The sequence below is a fragment of the Lissotriton helveticus genome, chromosome 5_1, assembly GCF_964261635.1.
Source record: "Lissotriton helveticus chromosome 5_1, aLisHel1.1, whole genome shotgun sequence".
NCBI lineage: Eukaryota > Metazoa > Chordata > Amphibia > Caudata > Salamandridae > Lissotriton > Lissotriton helveticus.
This window is the reverse complement of record NC_136065.1, coordinates 712,871,738-712,886,502: the sequence shown is the minus strand read 5'-3', so window position 1 is coordinate 712,886,502 and position 14,765 is coordinate 712,871,738. Positions and strand designations below refer to the sequence as shown.

At 45.2% G+C, this 14,765-nt stretch overlaps 1 protein-coding gene across 1 annotated transcript in view; it reads left to right on the top strand.

Moving 5' to 3' along the window:
• TLL2 (tolloid like 2) overlaps positions 1 to 14,765 on the top strand; it is a 2,328,887-nt gene that overhangs the window by 1,549,971 nt on the left and 764,151 nt on the right. Inside the window, exon 9 of the mRNA XM_078643121.1 lies at positions 12,370 to 12,485. Within this exon, the coding sequence (XP_078499247.1) occupies positions 12,370 to 12,485 (116 nt within the window). The remainder of the gene's footprint in view (positions 1 to 12,369; positions 12,486 to 14,765) is intronic.

Here is a 14,765-nt window from a genome sequence, read left to right as displayed (position 1 = left end):
CCAACTAGAATGTTGTGGATTTCATACACACCGATATATATATATATATATATATATATATATATATATATATGTTCCTGTGAAAATAAATCTTCCTCCTGGCATTCCCCGTTGTGGCTCTCCGTTTCTTCTAACAAGGAAACCTCTGTGATACATTACAGCGCTAGTCCTGGGCGCTTTGGAGAGTCCCGCTTCGTTTTGGGTAGGAGCCATAAGGACTGCTGCGGCAAACAAACTTTCTTTCTCCAAGGTATTGGAAAGGCTCTTCACCCACCGCATCCGGTCTCAGCAAAGTGCCGCTGCACAACTGGCAGTTCGTGACTATACGGAGGGATTAGGATCACTGCATCCGCGGTCTCAGGCTGAAACTGAGGTTGGACTCAATGTGGTTGGAGCGTTGGGGACCCGGGAGGACAATTCACATCATCAGCATTAGCCTGCCTAGCACCGCAAACCCACGCTCATATTCAGCTCAGGGCCCTCATGAGGACACAGGGTTGGGAAGAAGTAACTTACCTGCTGGCCGAGAGAGGTGCATGCTGGTACTTGCAGTTTGCCGACGCAACTGTAGTACTGTTTGTGACTTCACTCCACCCACCTGGGCATCCACCAATGGGAGAACGATTGGGACTACTTTTGCGATCCTGCTTAGCCCCCGCCGATTTCTTTCCGGAGACTTGGGGGTTGCTGCAGTCAGGGACTGGAGGAGAGAGCTTGATTTGGCGCACCAAGGAACTTGGGGGTTTGATTTCCAAAGACTGCTCCGCCACCGCAACGCCTCACAATACGGAATGTGGCATTCTGGGAACTGTAGTTGCCATGCACTGGGCAGCACAAAGGTGGCGTTGGCGCTCATGACAAAGAGGGGCGGAGCAGATATCCACCTACCAGGACGCAGCAGATATTTAAATCAGGCATTTGGACTGCGTTCCCACTACTAACCCTGGCGCTGAAGAAGGCATAATAGCCGAAATGCATTCGCCATGTTTCACTGTGCTCCTCATTAAAGCTCGCTCCAAGCTTTTCCCTGGTGTGGCCTCTTTCTTCCTTGTGGAGATATGTGCGGACATTGATGCGTGGTTCCCCAGTACTACGCGAGAGGCCCCTGCAGCATCAAGTTGGCCTGGGATTACTGGCACCTGCTTCGGCGGATTTCTTTGTTCCCACTCACCTGGATATCCTTGGCCCACCTTCAGGTTCGGAGAATTATGGGGCGGTGTAGTAGTCATTGACTGCACGTTGGGCATAGCGGATTTCCTGCTTAGCCCCCGCCGATTTCTTTCCGGAGACTTGGGGGTTGCTGCAGTCAGGGACTGGAGGAGAGAGCTTGATTTGGCGCACCAAGGAACTTGGGGGTTTGATTTCCAAAGACTGCTCCGCCACCGCAACGCCTCACAATACGGAATGTGGCATTCTGGGAACTGTAGTTGCCATGCACTGGGCAGCACAAAGGTGGCGTTGGCGCTCATGACAAAGAGGGGCGGAGCAGATATCCACCTACCAGGACGCAGCAGATATTTAAATCAGGCATTTGGACTGCGTTCCCACTACTAACCCTGGCGCTGAAGAAGGCATAATAGCCGAAATGCATTCGCCATGTTTCACTGTGCTCCTCATTAAAGCTCGCTCCAAGCTTTTCCCTGGTGTGGCCTCTTTCTTCCTTGTGGAGATATGTGCGGACATTGATGCGTGGTTCCCCAGTACTACGCGAGAGGCCCCTGCAGCATCAAGTTGGCCTGGGATTACTGGCACCTGCTTCGGCGGATTTCTTTGTTCCCACTCACCTGGATATCCTTGGCCCACCTTCAGGTTCGGAGAATTATGGGGCGGTGTAGTAGTCATTGACTGCACGTTGGGCATAGCGGATTTCCTGCTTAGCCCCCGCCGATTTCTTTCCGGAGACTTGGGGGTTGCTGCAGTCAGGGACTGGAGGAGAGAGCTTGATTTGGCGCACCAAGGAACTTGGGGGTTTGATTTCCAAAGACTGCTCCGCCACCGCAACGCCTCACAATACGGAATGTGGCATTCTGGGAACTGTAGTTGCCATGCACTGGGCAGCACAAAGGTGGCGTTGGCGCTCATGACAAAGAGGGGCGGAGCAGATATCCACCTACCAGGACGCAGCAGATATTTAAATCAGGCATTTGGACTGCGTTCCCACTACTAACCCTGGCGCTGAAGAAGGCATAATAGCCGAAATGCATTCGCCATGTTTCACTGTGCTCCTCATTAAAGCTCGCTCCAAGCTTTTCCCTGGTGTGGCCTCTTTCTTCCTTGTGGAGATATGTGCGGACATTGATGCGTGGTTCCCCAGTACTACGCGAGAGGCCCCTGCAGCATCAAGTTGGCCTGGGATTACTGGCACCTGCTTCGGCGGATTTCTTTGTTCCCACTCACCTGGATATCCTTGGCCCACCTTCAGGTTCGGAGAATTATGGGGCGGTGTAGTAGTCATTGACTGCACGTTGGGCATAGCGGATTTCCTGCTTAGCCCCCGCCGATTTCTTTCCGGAGACTTGGGGGTTGCTGCAGTCAGGGACTGGAGGAGAGAGCTTGATTTGGCGCACCAAGGAACTTGGGGGTTTGATTTCCAAAGACTGCTCCGCCACCGCAACGCCTCACAATACGGAATGTGGCATTCTGGGAACTGTAGTTGCCATGCACTGGGCAGCACAAAGGTGGCGTTGGCGCTCATGACAAAGAGGGGCGGAGCAGATATCCACCTACCAGGACGCAGCAGATATTTAAATCAGGCATTTGGACTGCGTTCCCACTACTAACCCTGGCGCTGAAGAAGGCATAATAGCCGAAATGCATTCGCCATGTTTCACTGTGCTCCTCATTAAAGCTCGCTCCAAGCTTTTCCCTGGTGTGGCCTCTTTCTTCCTTGTGGAGATATGTGCGGACATTGATGCGTGGTTCCCCAGTACTACGCGAGAGGCCCCTGCAGCATCAAGTTGGCCTGGGATTACTGGCACCTGCTTCGGCGGATTTCTTTGTTCCCACTCACCTGGATATCCTTGGCCCACCTTCAGGTTCGGAGAATTATGGGGCGGTGTAGTAGTCATTGACTGCACGTTGGGCATAGCGGATTTCCTGCTTAGCCCCCGCCGATTTCTTTCCGGAGACTTGGGGGTTGCTGCAGTCAGGGACTGGAGGAGAGAGCTTGATTTGGCGCACCAAGGAACTTGGGGGGTTTGATTTCCAAAGACTGCTCCGCCACCGCAACGCCTCACAATACGGAATGTGGCATTCTGGGAACTGTAGTTGCCATGCACTGGGCAGCACAAAGGTGGCGTTGGCGCTCATGACAAAGAGGGGCGGAGCAGATATCCACCTACCAGGACGCATCAGATATTTAAATCAGGCATTTGGACTGCGTTCCCACTACTAACCCTGGCGCTGAAGAAGGCATAATAGCCGAAATGCATTCGCCATGTTTCACTGTGCTCCTCATTAAAGCTCGCTCCAAGCTTTTCCCTGGTGTGGCCTCTTTCTTCCTTGTGGAGATATGTGCGGACATTGATGCGTGGTTCCCCAGTACTACGCGAGAGGCCCCTGCAGCATCAAGTTGGCCTGGGATTACTGGCACCTGCTTCGGCGGATTTCTTTGTTCCCACTCACCTGGATATCCTTGGCCCACCTTCAGGTTCGGAGAATTATGGGGCGGTGTAGTAGTCATTGACTGCACGTTGGGCATAGCGGATTTCCTGCTTAGCCCCCGCCGATTTCTTTCCGGAGACTTGGGGGTTGCTGCAGTCAGGGACTGGAGGAGAGAGCTTGATTTGGCGCACCAAGGAACTTGGGGGTTTGATTTCCAAAGACTGCTCCGCCACCGCAACGCCTCACAATACGGAATGTGGCATTCTGGGAACTGTAGTTGCCATGCACTGGGCAGCACAAAGGTGGCGTTGGCGCTCATGACAAAGAGGGGCGGAGCAGATATCCACCTACCAGGACGCAGCAGATATTTAAATCAGGCATTTGGACTGCGTTCCCACTACTAACCCTGGCGCTGAAGAAGGCATAATAGCCGAAATGCATTCGCCATGTTTCACTGTGCTCCTCATTAAAGCTCGCTCCAAGCTTTTCCCTGGTGTGGCCTCTTTCTTCCTTGTGGAGATATGTGCGGACATTGATGCGTGGTTCCCCAGTACTACGCGAGAGGCCCCTGCAGCATCAAGTTGGCCTGGGATTACTGGCACCTGCTTCGGCGGATTTCTTTGTTCCCACTCACCTGGATATCCTTGGCCCACCTTCAGGTTCGGAGAATTATGGGGCGGTGTAGTAGTCATTGACTGCACGTTGGGCATAGCGGATTTCCTGCTTAGCCCCCGCCGATTTCTTTCCGGAGACTTGGGGGTTGCTGCAGTCAGGGACTGGAGGAGAGAGCTTGATTTGGCGCACCAAGGAACTTGGGGGTTTGATTTCCAAAGACTGCTCCGCCACCGCAACGCCTCACAATACGGAATGTGGCATTCTGGGAACTGTAGTTGCCATGCACTGGGCAGCACAAAGGCGGCGTTGGCGCTCATGACAAAGAGGGGCGGAGCAGATATCCACCTACCAGGACGCAGCAGATATTTAAATCAGGCATTTGGACTGCGTTCCCACTACTAACCCTGGCGCTGAAGAAGGCATAATAGCCGAAATGCATTCGCCATGTTTCACTGTGCTCCTCATTAAAGCTCGCTCCAAGCTTTTCCCTGGTGTGGCCTCTTTCTTCCTTGTGGAGATATGTGCGGATATATATATATATATATATGTTCCTGTGAAAATAAATCTTCCTCCTGGCATTCCCCGTTGTGGCTCTCCGTTTCTTCTAACAAGGAAACCTCTGTGATACATTACAGCGCTAGTCCTGGGCGCTTTGGAGAGTCCCGCTTCGTTTTGGGTAGGAGCCATAAGGACTGCTGCGGCAAACCAACTTTCTTTCTCCAAGGTATTGGAAAGGCTCTTCACCCACCGCATCCGGTCTCAGCAAAGTGCCGCTGCACAACTGGCAGTTCGTGACTACACGGAGGGATTAGGATCACTGCATCCGCGGTCTCAGGCTGAAACTGAGGTTGGATTCAATGTGGTTGGAGCGTTGGGGACCCGGGAGGACAATTCACATCATCAGCACTAGCCTGCCTAGCACCGCAAACCCACGCTCATATTCAGCTCAGGGCCCTCATGAGGACACAGGGTTGGGAAGAAGTCACTTACCTGCTGGCCGAGAGAGGTGCATGCTGGTACTTGCAGTTTGCCGACGCAACTGTAGTACTGTTTGTGACTTCACTCCACCCACCTGGGCATCCACCAATGGGAGAACGATTGGGACTACTTTTGCGATGCCTGTCGGGATCTGCTGTAAAGGAGCTGGCATCTGATGAGGCACAGTACGAAACGCGTCATGCCCTTGTTCCTGTGAAAATAAATCTTCCTCCTGGCATTCCCCGTTGTGGCTCTCCGTTTCTTCTAACAAGGAAACCTCTGTGATACATTACAGCGCTAGTCCTGGGCGCTTTGGAAAGTCCCGCTTCGTTTTGGGTAGGAGCCATAAGGACTGCTGCGGCAAACAAACTTTCTTTCTCCAAGGTATTGGAAAGGCTCTTCACCCACCGCATCCGGTCTCAGCAAAGTGCCGCTGCACAACTGGCAGTTCGTGACTACACGGAGGGCTTAGGATCACTGCATCCGCGGTCTCAGGCTGAAACTGAGGTTGGACTCAATGTGGTTGGAGCGTTGGGGACCCGGGAGGACAATTCACATCATCAGCACTAGCCTGCCTAGCACCGCAAACCCACGCTCATATTCAGCTCAGGGCCCTCATGAGGACACAGGGTTGGGAAGAAGTCACTTACCTGCTGGCCAAGAGAGGTGCATGCTGGTACTTGCAGTTTGCCGACGCAACTGTAGTACTGTTTGTGACTTCACTCCACCCACCTGGGCATCCACCAATGGGAGAACGATTGGGACTACTTTTGCGATGCCTGTCGGGATCTGCTGTAAAGGAGCTGGCATCTGATGAGGCACAGTCCGAAACGCGTCATGCCCTTGTTCCTGTGAAAATAAATCTTCCTCCTGGCATTCCCCGTTGTGGCTCTCCGTTTCTTCTAACAAGGAAACCTCTGTGATACATTACAGCGCTAGTCCTGGGCGCTTTGGAGAGTCCCGCTTCGTTTTGGGTAGGAGCCATAAGGACTGCTGCGGCAAACAAACTTTCTTTCTCCAAGGTATTGGAAAGGCTCTTCACCCACAGCATCCGGTCTCAGCAAAGTGCCGCTGCACAACTGGCAATTCGTGACTACACGGAGGGATTAGGATCACTGCATCCGCGGTCTCAGCCTGAAACTGAGGTTGGACTCAATGTGGTTGGAGCGTTGGGGACCCGGGAGGACAATTCACATCATCAGCACTAGCCTGCCTAGCACCGCAAACCCACGCTCATATTCAGCTCAGGGCCCTCATGAGGACACAGGGTTGGGAAGAAGTCACTTACCTGCTGGCCGAGAGAGGTGCATGCTGGTACTTGCAGTTTGCCAACGCAACTGTAGTACTGTTTGTGACTTCACTCCACCCACCTGGGCATCCACCAATGGGAGAACGATTGGGACTACTTTTGCGATGCCTGTCGGGATCTGCTGTAAAGGAGCTGGCATCTGATGAGGCACAGTCCGAAACGCGTCATGCCCTTGTTCCTGTGAAAATAAATCTTCCTCCTGGCATTCCCCGTTGTGGCTCTCCGTTTCTTCTAACAAGGAAACCTCTGTGATATATATATATATATATGTCGGTGTGTATGTATGAGCCTATATATGTGTTCATATATATATATATATATAATATACATATATATACATATACAACAACATATAGAAACAACCAAATTGACATTAGAAATTTAGACAAAGGTGTGAATATTGTCATCTGGCACAAAGTTTATTACTTGGAAGACGCACTGAATCAACAAAATGATCGTAACTGTTACAAAAAGAGAAATGTACAGTACACTCACAAAATTTACAATGAAGTTTATTCCAAACTATTAGCATGGAAGGGTGCTGGTCTCTTGAGAGCTGATGAGTACAAATATCTTAAAAACGACCATCCAGGCATGCCGGTATTTTATTTTATACCCAAGATCCACAAGCATTCCATAAACCCACCGGGCAGGCCTATCATCTCGGCACGCAAAAGCTTGTTTGAAAATACATCACGCTATATAGACTATATTTTACAGGAATATGCCCAGGGATTGTGACTAGTGACTTTCTTAGGCAGATGGACAACTTTGACTGGCAAAACAATTATCTCCTATTGACATTAGATGTGACATCGATCTATACGACCATCAATCACAAAGATGGCATAACGGCCCTTAAGTTGTTTTTTTGGTCAATAGAGCGAAATGGCTGTACAAACAAAGAAGAATGTTTATCAATATGACCTTTTTTGTCTTGAGGACAATTTTTTTTTGTTTCAAAATCAGATATTCCATCAGACACGTGGTGTTGCCATGGGGCCAGCTTCTCTCCCAGCTATGCATGTTTGCGCATGGGCTGGTGGGAGGAGCTAGTCCACAGGGCAAACCACGGGGCACTCCTGGAGAAACATGTAATTTTGTGGTTAAGGTTTATAGAAAACATTTTTGTAATTTGTAGAGGAACTGAGAGTAATGCCCATGAATGTGTAACATTAATTAACAACAATGATGTTAATCTCAATTTTACTGCAACAGTTAGAGCTACAGCTGTCAACATTTTAGATTTACAAGTTCGCATCACCAACAAGAAAATTAAAACCATGGTGCATCATAAGGAACTAGCTGGTAACTCTATTTTACATGTGGCCAGTTTACATCCTAGGCACTTGATACAGAGCATCTCCTATGAGGAGATGCTTAGGATCAAGAGAATCTGTAGCAATGAGACAGATCTGACAAATGCCCAAGGAGAGAGCAGACTACGATTTCTGGCAGGAGGTTATACTGAAAAAGTGATAAATTCAGCAATCACCAAAACACAAACGATGAGTAGATCTGAGATCTTGTTTGGCATAAAAAAATCAAGAGTCAACCCCGTAACTGGCACAAACAACAAATGAAGAACAACACACAAGACTAATAATTACATACAACAAACATAACAAACAACTGAGAAATATAGTTAGGATGAATTGGCCATTGGTATTGGACAATACCATTATTGGGCACCAAAGTCACCCGCCATCTAACATAGGAAAGCCTTTTCCATGAGTAATGTGTTGGTTAACAGTAGCCCGGAGCCAACAGAAGTGGGAACTTGGCTCACACTCAGGAAGGGTTTCTTCAAGTGCAACTCATGCTGAGCATGCAAATTCGGGGAAAACAAGATTTCAGATTCGACCCCTTTTAAAAATGAAAATGTCAGAATTAAGAAATTTCTGACATGTGGACTGCACTATATGGCCAGTACAAAGTTACAAGCACACAAAAGGATACTTCAACACCTATGGGCAATCAGTAACTCCGATCCAGCATATCCTGTGGCCCGCCATTTTAGAGAAACTGAAAGCAACAATCTGGAATTGCTTAAATATTATTTAATTGTTTCAGTTTCCAATTTAGGCAACAGGGAGGCTATTCTAAGAAGATTAGAGACTAGGTATATTTTGGAGCTAAACACCAAAACTCCAGTAAGACTTAACACAAGTGAGGACCTGTTTACTTGTCTTTAATATAATCCAACACAGATTTACTTTAAGATCCTATGTTTGCACTCTGACCTGCCCCCCCAATCTTCCTGACAAATAGAAAAACAAATCTAACCTGTGTCGATATAACTAGGCGAAGAAACACAAACCAAACAAATCTTGCCAAGACATCTAGAGTGTAATATTTAAGGACATTATGTCAGTTAGTCAATTTGTTTATGTTAAAATCCTGCTGCTATATAATTACACTTTCAGTAATAATAGAAAAGAGGAATTCTTTAAGGACGTTATGTCCATGAGTTCTTGTTATGCTGCCACAATCTTTCTGCTACACACATGCACTTTGAGTAATAGCAAAATGATAATGTATATATATAAATTGGTATATATATACAGAAAGCAATTTTGCACTTTAAACAGACTATGTATAGGAAAGATAAGCTAACATTGGTTTAAAAAATTGATATGTGACCGTAGAGCAGAAGGGATGTTTTAAATGTTAAAGTTTCTACTTCACCGTTTATGAAATATATCTATATTATGATTTTTATAGAATTAAATCTATAATATGTGTTACCATTTGCGGGTTGCAATGCCAAAATGATATTGTATTACACACAAATTGTTTCTTAAGTAAGCAAAAAGCATTTCCTGGGGCATTATGCCGGCAGCGTATTGTGATAGTCTGTTTATATTCATAGTTACACTAAAGCACTTGACACTTTAAAAAGGCTGTTCCCACAAGGCAGTGGCATCATGTGATCAAGGCCTGTCCAGGCCGAAACATGTTATGGCGGACTAAACAGAAAATAAATGTATTGTGCCAGTTATTTGGGTCTGAGTCCATCCTTTCCAGGTCAGGAAGCATTTTCATGCGTAAAAAATTGTTATATTTTTGTCCAGTTGGGGCTGAGAGAAAAGGGGGGGTCCCAAAATATATTTTCCCCATACATTTTCCCACTGGAATTTTAGACATGACTACAGCCTGAACTGCTAGACAGAATTACTCCAAATTTGACAGAAAGCTAGCTCTTGGTCCAGAAAGTGCTTTTTGTTATTTTACCATCAATTTGATGAGGTTTACTTGTTTAGTGTGTGTCCCCCAGGTGGGCCAGGTCCGGGGGTGAATTATTAATTATAATTGGGGGAGTGCATTGCTCCCTCCCCAGGCTGATTTCAACCCCGGGCACCCCCACCTGGGGTCGCCCTTACAAAATTAGGGTGAGCGGGGTCACCCAGACCCCCCCCCTTTGGATACTGGCCAGGCTCTAGGAATCTGGTCCCCAGAGCCAATATTGGCCAGGGGAGGGGGTTGCTTGCCCCCTCCTCTTTAAGAATAAGGTCAGGCCCCGGGGAATGGGGTCCCTGGGGCAAAAATGGGCCCAGGGATGGGGGCAGCATGCCCCCTCTTCCTTTTAAATTCGAAGTGTGTGCCTAAGGTGGGCTCCAGGGCACCCACATTTTACTGGGAGGGCCCTGGGGATGCGGTCCCCAGGGCCAATGTTAACCCAGAGAGGGGGATGCTTGCAACCCCTTTATAATAAGGCTAGGGCCCAGGAGATGCAGTCTCCAGGCAAACAATCAGCCTGAGGAGGGAGCTGAATGCCCCCGCCCCCAGAATTAAAGTGATGGGCCCCAAGGATGGGGGCCACATTACCCCCTCCACCTAAAAAAAAGGTGGCAGGCCATAGTGGATGGGGTCCCCAGGCGCGTGCCCCAAAAATATTTTGCCTGACTTTAGGGTGTTGGGACATGAGTTATAGCTACTTAGGGTACAAGTTATAGTTACTAGGGATAACTTTAACTATAACTGTTGAATTTGAATTGTTTGTGCATGTACAATGTGAACCGAACTATATTGTCCCTGTAACCTTTGTTTTTTAGTGAAAAAAAATATATATATGAGGTTAACCCCCAAATCCCCCTACTTTAAAATCCACTCAACTCCCTGCACCCACACCTTCACCCCAATTCACCCTTACCTCCCTTTACTTCTACTAATCCCTAAACCCTAAAAACACAATTTCTCCCTCCCCTAAATCCATAGCTACCCTTACCACCCTTTACCTCTACCCACCCCATATACTTAGTCACCCTTTCCTCTCTTTACATCCATTCACTCCTAAACACTAAAGTCACATTACCTAACTTTACCTCTACCCATCCCTAAACCTTAAAATAATGTTTACCTCCCTTTACCTCGACCCACCCCTAATATACATCTTGATATGCATCCTTCACTGCCTCTTCCCTTTTTGTCCTGCGAGGCACGGTGGGAATAATCCCCTACCCAAAGGCTAGGGCTTTCCTTAGAATTATGATTTCTCTCCCACATTGCATGTCACCAGGAATAGCAAACAACATCTCACAGGAGTCATATGTACCTACCAGGTTATACTCTCACCAGGTAGGAGTGGCAATAACTGCACAAGAGGTTGTATGTCTGATATCAGCAATCATTTCCCAGTTAAAGCGATGTCTGGACCAAACCTCCCCATCTGTAGTTGCTTTTTGAGTTATGGTTTGTTGGTTGTTCTGCAAGATAGTGGTTCTAACCATAGATTGCAAATCTCAGTGATTTTTTTCTGTTTTATTTCTTAATTATGTCTGCAATTTAACTGGGCTTATAAAGTGACTTTTCTGAGTTTCATAAACACACATTCTACTTTTCAAAAGTCTTCCCCAACTTTGTGTGAGCCTCTAATTCTGTTGGACAAATCCATAAAGGAAGATATAATGACCTATAATCTGGCAATGAGTAGTTATACAAACAAAAAAATATTTAGAAACTGTTTCATTACTGTTATTCTTTTTTTACTACAGCCTTGTAGCCCGCCATTGTGGGCTATACTGGCCATTAGGGCCTATTCCAGCTTTATAGGCTCGAGCCAAAGGTGAGGGATTATAACAAGGGAGCATGACTCTAATGGCCAGCATAGCCCTGTACATTGGATATAAGCCTATTAGAATACCCCCCAGAGAGCTGAATGTTATAAATTAAATTAAAAGCCTCCATGAAAACAAGAGGTTTAAAACAACCCATGCCTCTGAAGCTTCTGAGGGTTTGTTGCATGCATCGCTGTGAATGAGTAACAATGACTGTCCACGTGGAGGACTGTGGCAGTAACTCTCAAAAATGCAAAGTAGGGCAGTTACATTTCTAGCAGTCAGCAGCTGTTTCACTTTTGTGTTGGCCAAACAAATTTCTATGTAACAGCCAAGGGAGATTCAGGACCTGAGGAGAATCCCTCCTTCCCTTCTTCCGAGGCTCCAGTGACACTGTGAGCTGTGTTACGAGAATGGGAGCAAGGTTTTCTGTTTCCCTCTTCCTTAGTCTCTGCATCTCTCACTTTCCTCTCAATCCACATATCATGTAGAGGCAGGGAAGAGAGAGAGAGAAAGAGTCAGAGAGAGTGAATTAGAACATTGAAATATTGAGAGCTGCAGACATTAATCAATGTTTTTAGTCTGCCACTGCTCCATTGTCTTCAAGTATATTGCTCAACATTTCAATGTTTCAATTGAAATTAATTGCCTAATATTATATCAACTCTTCCTGCCAATATGACATTTTCTATTTGTTTTTGCCACATGTTGCTTGAGTGTGCCTTTTGAAAATTGTCTTTGTATTTGGCAATTCTAATACACATACACTCGAAAAATGTTTTTTTTTGTTATTCTTATTTCAAACAGCATGTGGCGAGACCTTACAAGACACAACAGGAAACTTCTCAGCTCCTGGCTTTCCGAATGGCTACCCATCCTATTCACATTGTATATGGAGAGTGTCTGTTACTCCAGGCGAGAAGGTACACATCACATATTAAATTAATACATTTTACTGCTACTTATGATATGTATTCCGTTGTTGCATTTATTTTAATTTAAAAGCCATTTTCCTAATTCTAGGGCATGCACATTGAATGGCAATTATTTTAATTATTGATTGAACTTCCCCATTAAAAAAAAACATGTTTTCTTCCCCTTCCGTATCCATAAACAGCAGTCATTGGACTACAGGTTTTATCAAATGAGGCAGTGACTCATATCTTCTTAATGGAATACTGTTTAATCCTTAAAAAGTCTGTAAAAAAAAAAGTGTATTTTTGTGTCGCTGAGATCACATAAGAGGTGTGCTTAACACATTTGCACTGAATAGACACATTTGGCAAAAAAAAGTGGTGCTGTGTAGATCACAAGCTAAAGTTCTGTAAAGGCTGACTTAGCTTTCCACCGTCTCAGAGGAAACTATAATGAGTAATAGTAATAATACTACCGCAGCTCTTAGAGATGCAGACATGTAATATGAAGCAGTTTATAAAAAACATATTTTTATTATTATTACTTAGAGGAGAATTGAGACTGCCTTTACTACGTTGACAACACTTTTAAGTTTATTCGTGAGAAAAGACACCAATGTTTTACATGCATTGAACACCGTTATTTCTCTGCAATCTGTTGATGTAAGAATGGTCTCTAAGACATATTGAGCCTAATCATGATGTCATGGGTCCGACACCGACTGAGCATTGGTGTCGGACCCACCGGCATTGGCCCCTGAGGTCCACCTGCCGCATTCGATGTGGCGGGCAGATACATCGAGCAGAAGGACCATCCACAGTACTTCCTACAGGTTCAAGGAGCCTGTTGCTGCGTCAGAATGACAGCATAATCTCTTAATGGCGGCAGTTCCGCCATCTGGATTATGATGTCTGTTTCCGACAGCCATTACATTTTGGCCTATCCGACATGGAAAATCTGTCGGAAAGCAACATTGGGGGCCCCTAGCAGTGACCCTTTTCCCCTGTCCATTTGCAATGGGGCCTGGGGGGCACCTATGGTACCCCTTCAACATCTGCAAACCTCCATTCTACAATGTGTTGTAGAATGGATGTTTCTCCCATCCAAATTGGGATGTTGGATCCACATACCTATGGTTGGTGGTTACTTTCCCACAACAGCAGTTCGCCTGACATCGTAATAAGCCCCAATATGTGGGTGCTTGCAGAATCACAATTTTCAAATGATTTATTACTTACAAACACTGTTTTTTACAAATGTAAATTTAAGTGTTGAATTGTCTTGTATCATTCTGTGGTCTTAAAAGGTAATATTAGAACAAATTATAAATTATTTGGTGTTATTATACAATTATAAATTACAAATTATAATTTATAAATTATAAATTATGTGGTGTCAAAATTAATATTAGAACAAATTATAAAAATAATTTCTCCTTACCCTTGCAGAAAGTTGTTTCATCATAAGTATAACCGATGAGATATAAATAAGATTACAAGATTAGATAGCTCATGAAAATGTTTAAAAGTATGACATAGAATGTGTATAAAGGATACAAATCAGTCATTTGGAAAAGCTATCTTTATTGGTGCGGCGAAAGGGTTAAATAGTGGAAGGAAATAAAAGTAGTTATTAACATAATCTAGTACTTAAATATAAAATACCAAAAATATTATTTTCTTCCATTAAATATTGACATTAAGTCAATAAGAAACTATTGTGATCAGTTCATGGTGGTTTGAGAACTTCTAGGTTAAGAATATACCATTAAGACTATTTGGCAAGTAATGAGTCAATGCAGACCATAATAAATATTTTTTAATATCTAAGCTCTGGGACAAGATATCCACTCTATCTTATTTATAATTGTGACAGATGCAATTCCTCTGAGCTTTATAAAATAATTCTGTAACATCCTTTCAGTTAGTAGTACTACACTTCAAAAGGTACTTCACTAAGATCATGTGAAAAGTCACTTAGAAGTATGTCTGAAAAAGATAAGGTATTCTAGTGTTAAAGATTTCACACATTTTGTGCCTGCCTCCCAAATTCTATGAACATAAAACAATAAAGAAAACGGTGTAGGAGCAACATTAACTATAATTGAATATTTTATTGCTAAACTGAAATTGTGGGGTAAAAAAATATTCTGCTGTAGAGAAGTGGTTTTTAGTGCTGGGAGCTCTTGAGATGGAATTAATATTAGACCAAATCTTGTTATGTATATGTACGGTCAAAATCATGTTTAGCTACAATTTTCATCAATAGTCCTTTGAGACTTCTTTAGT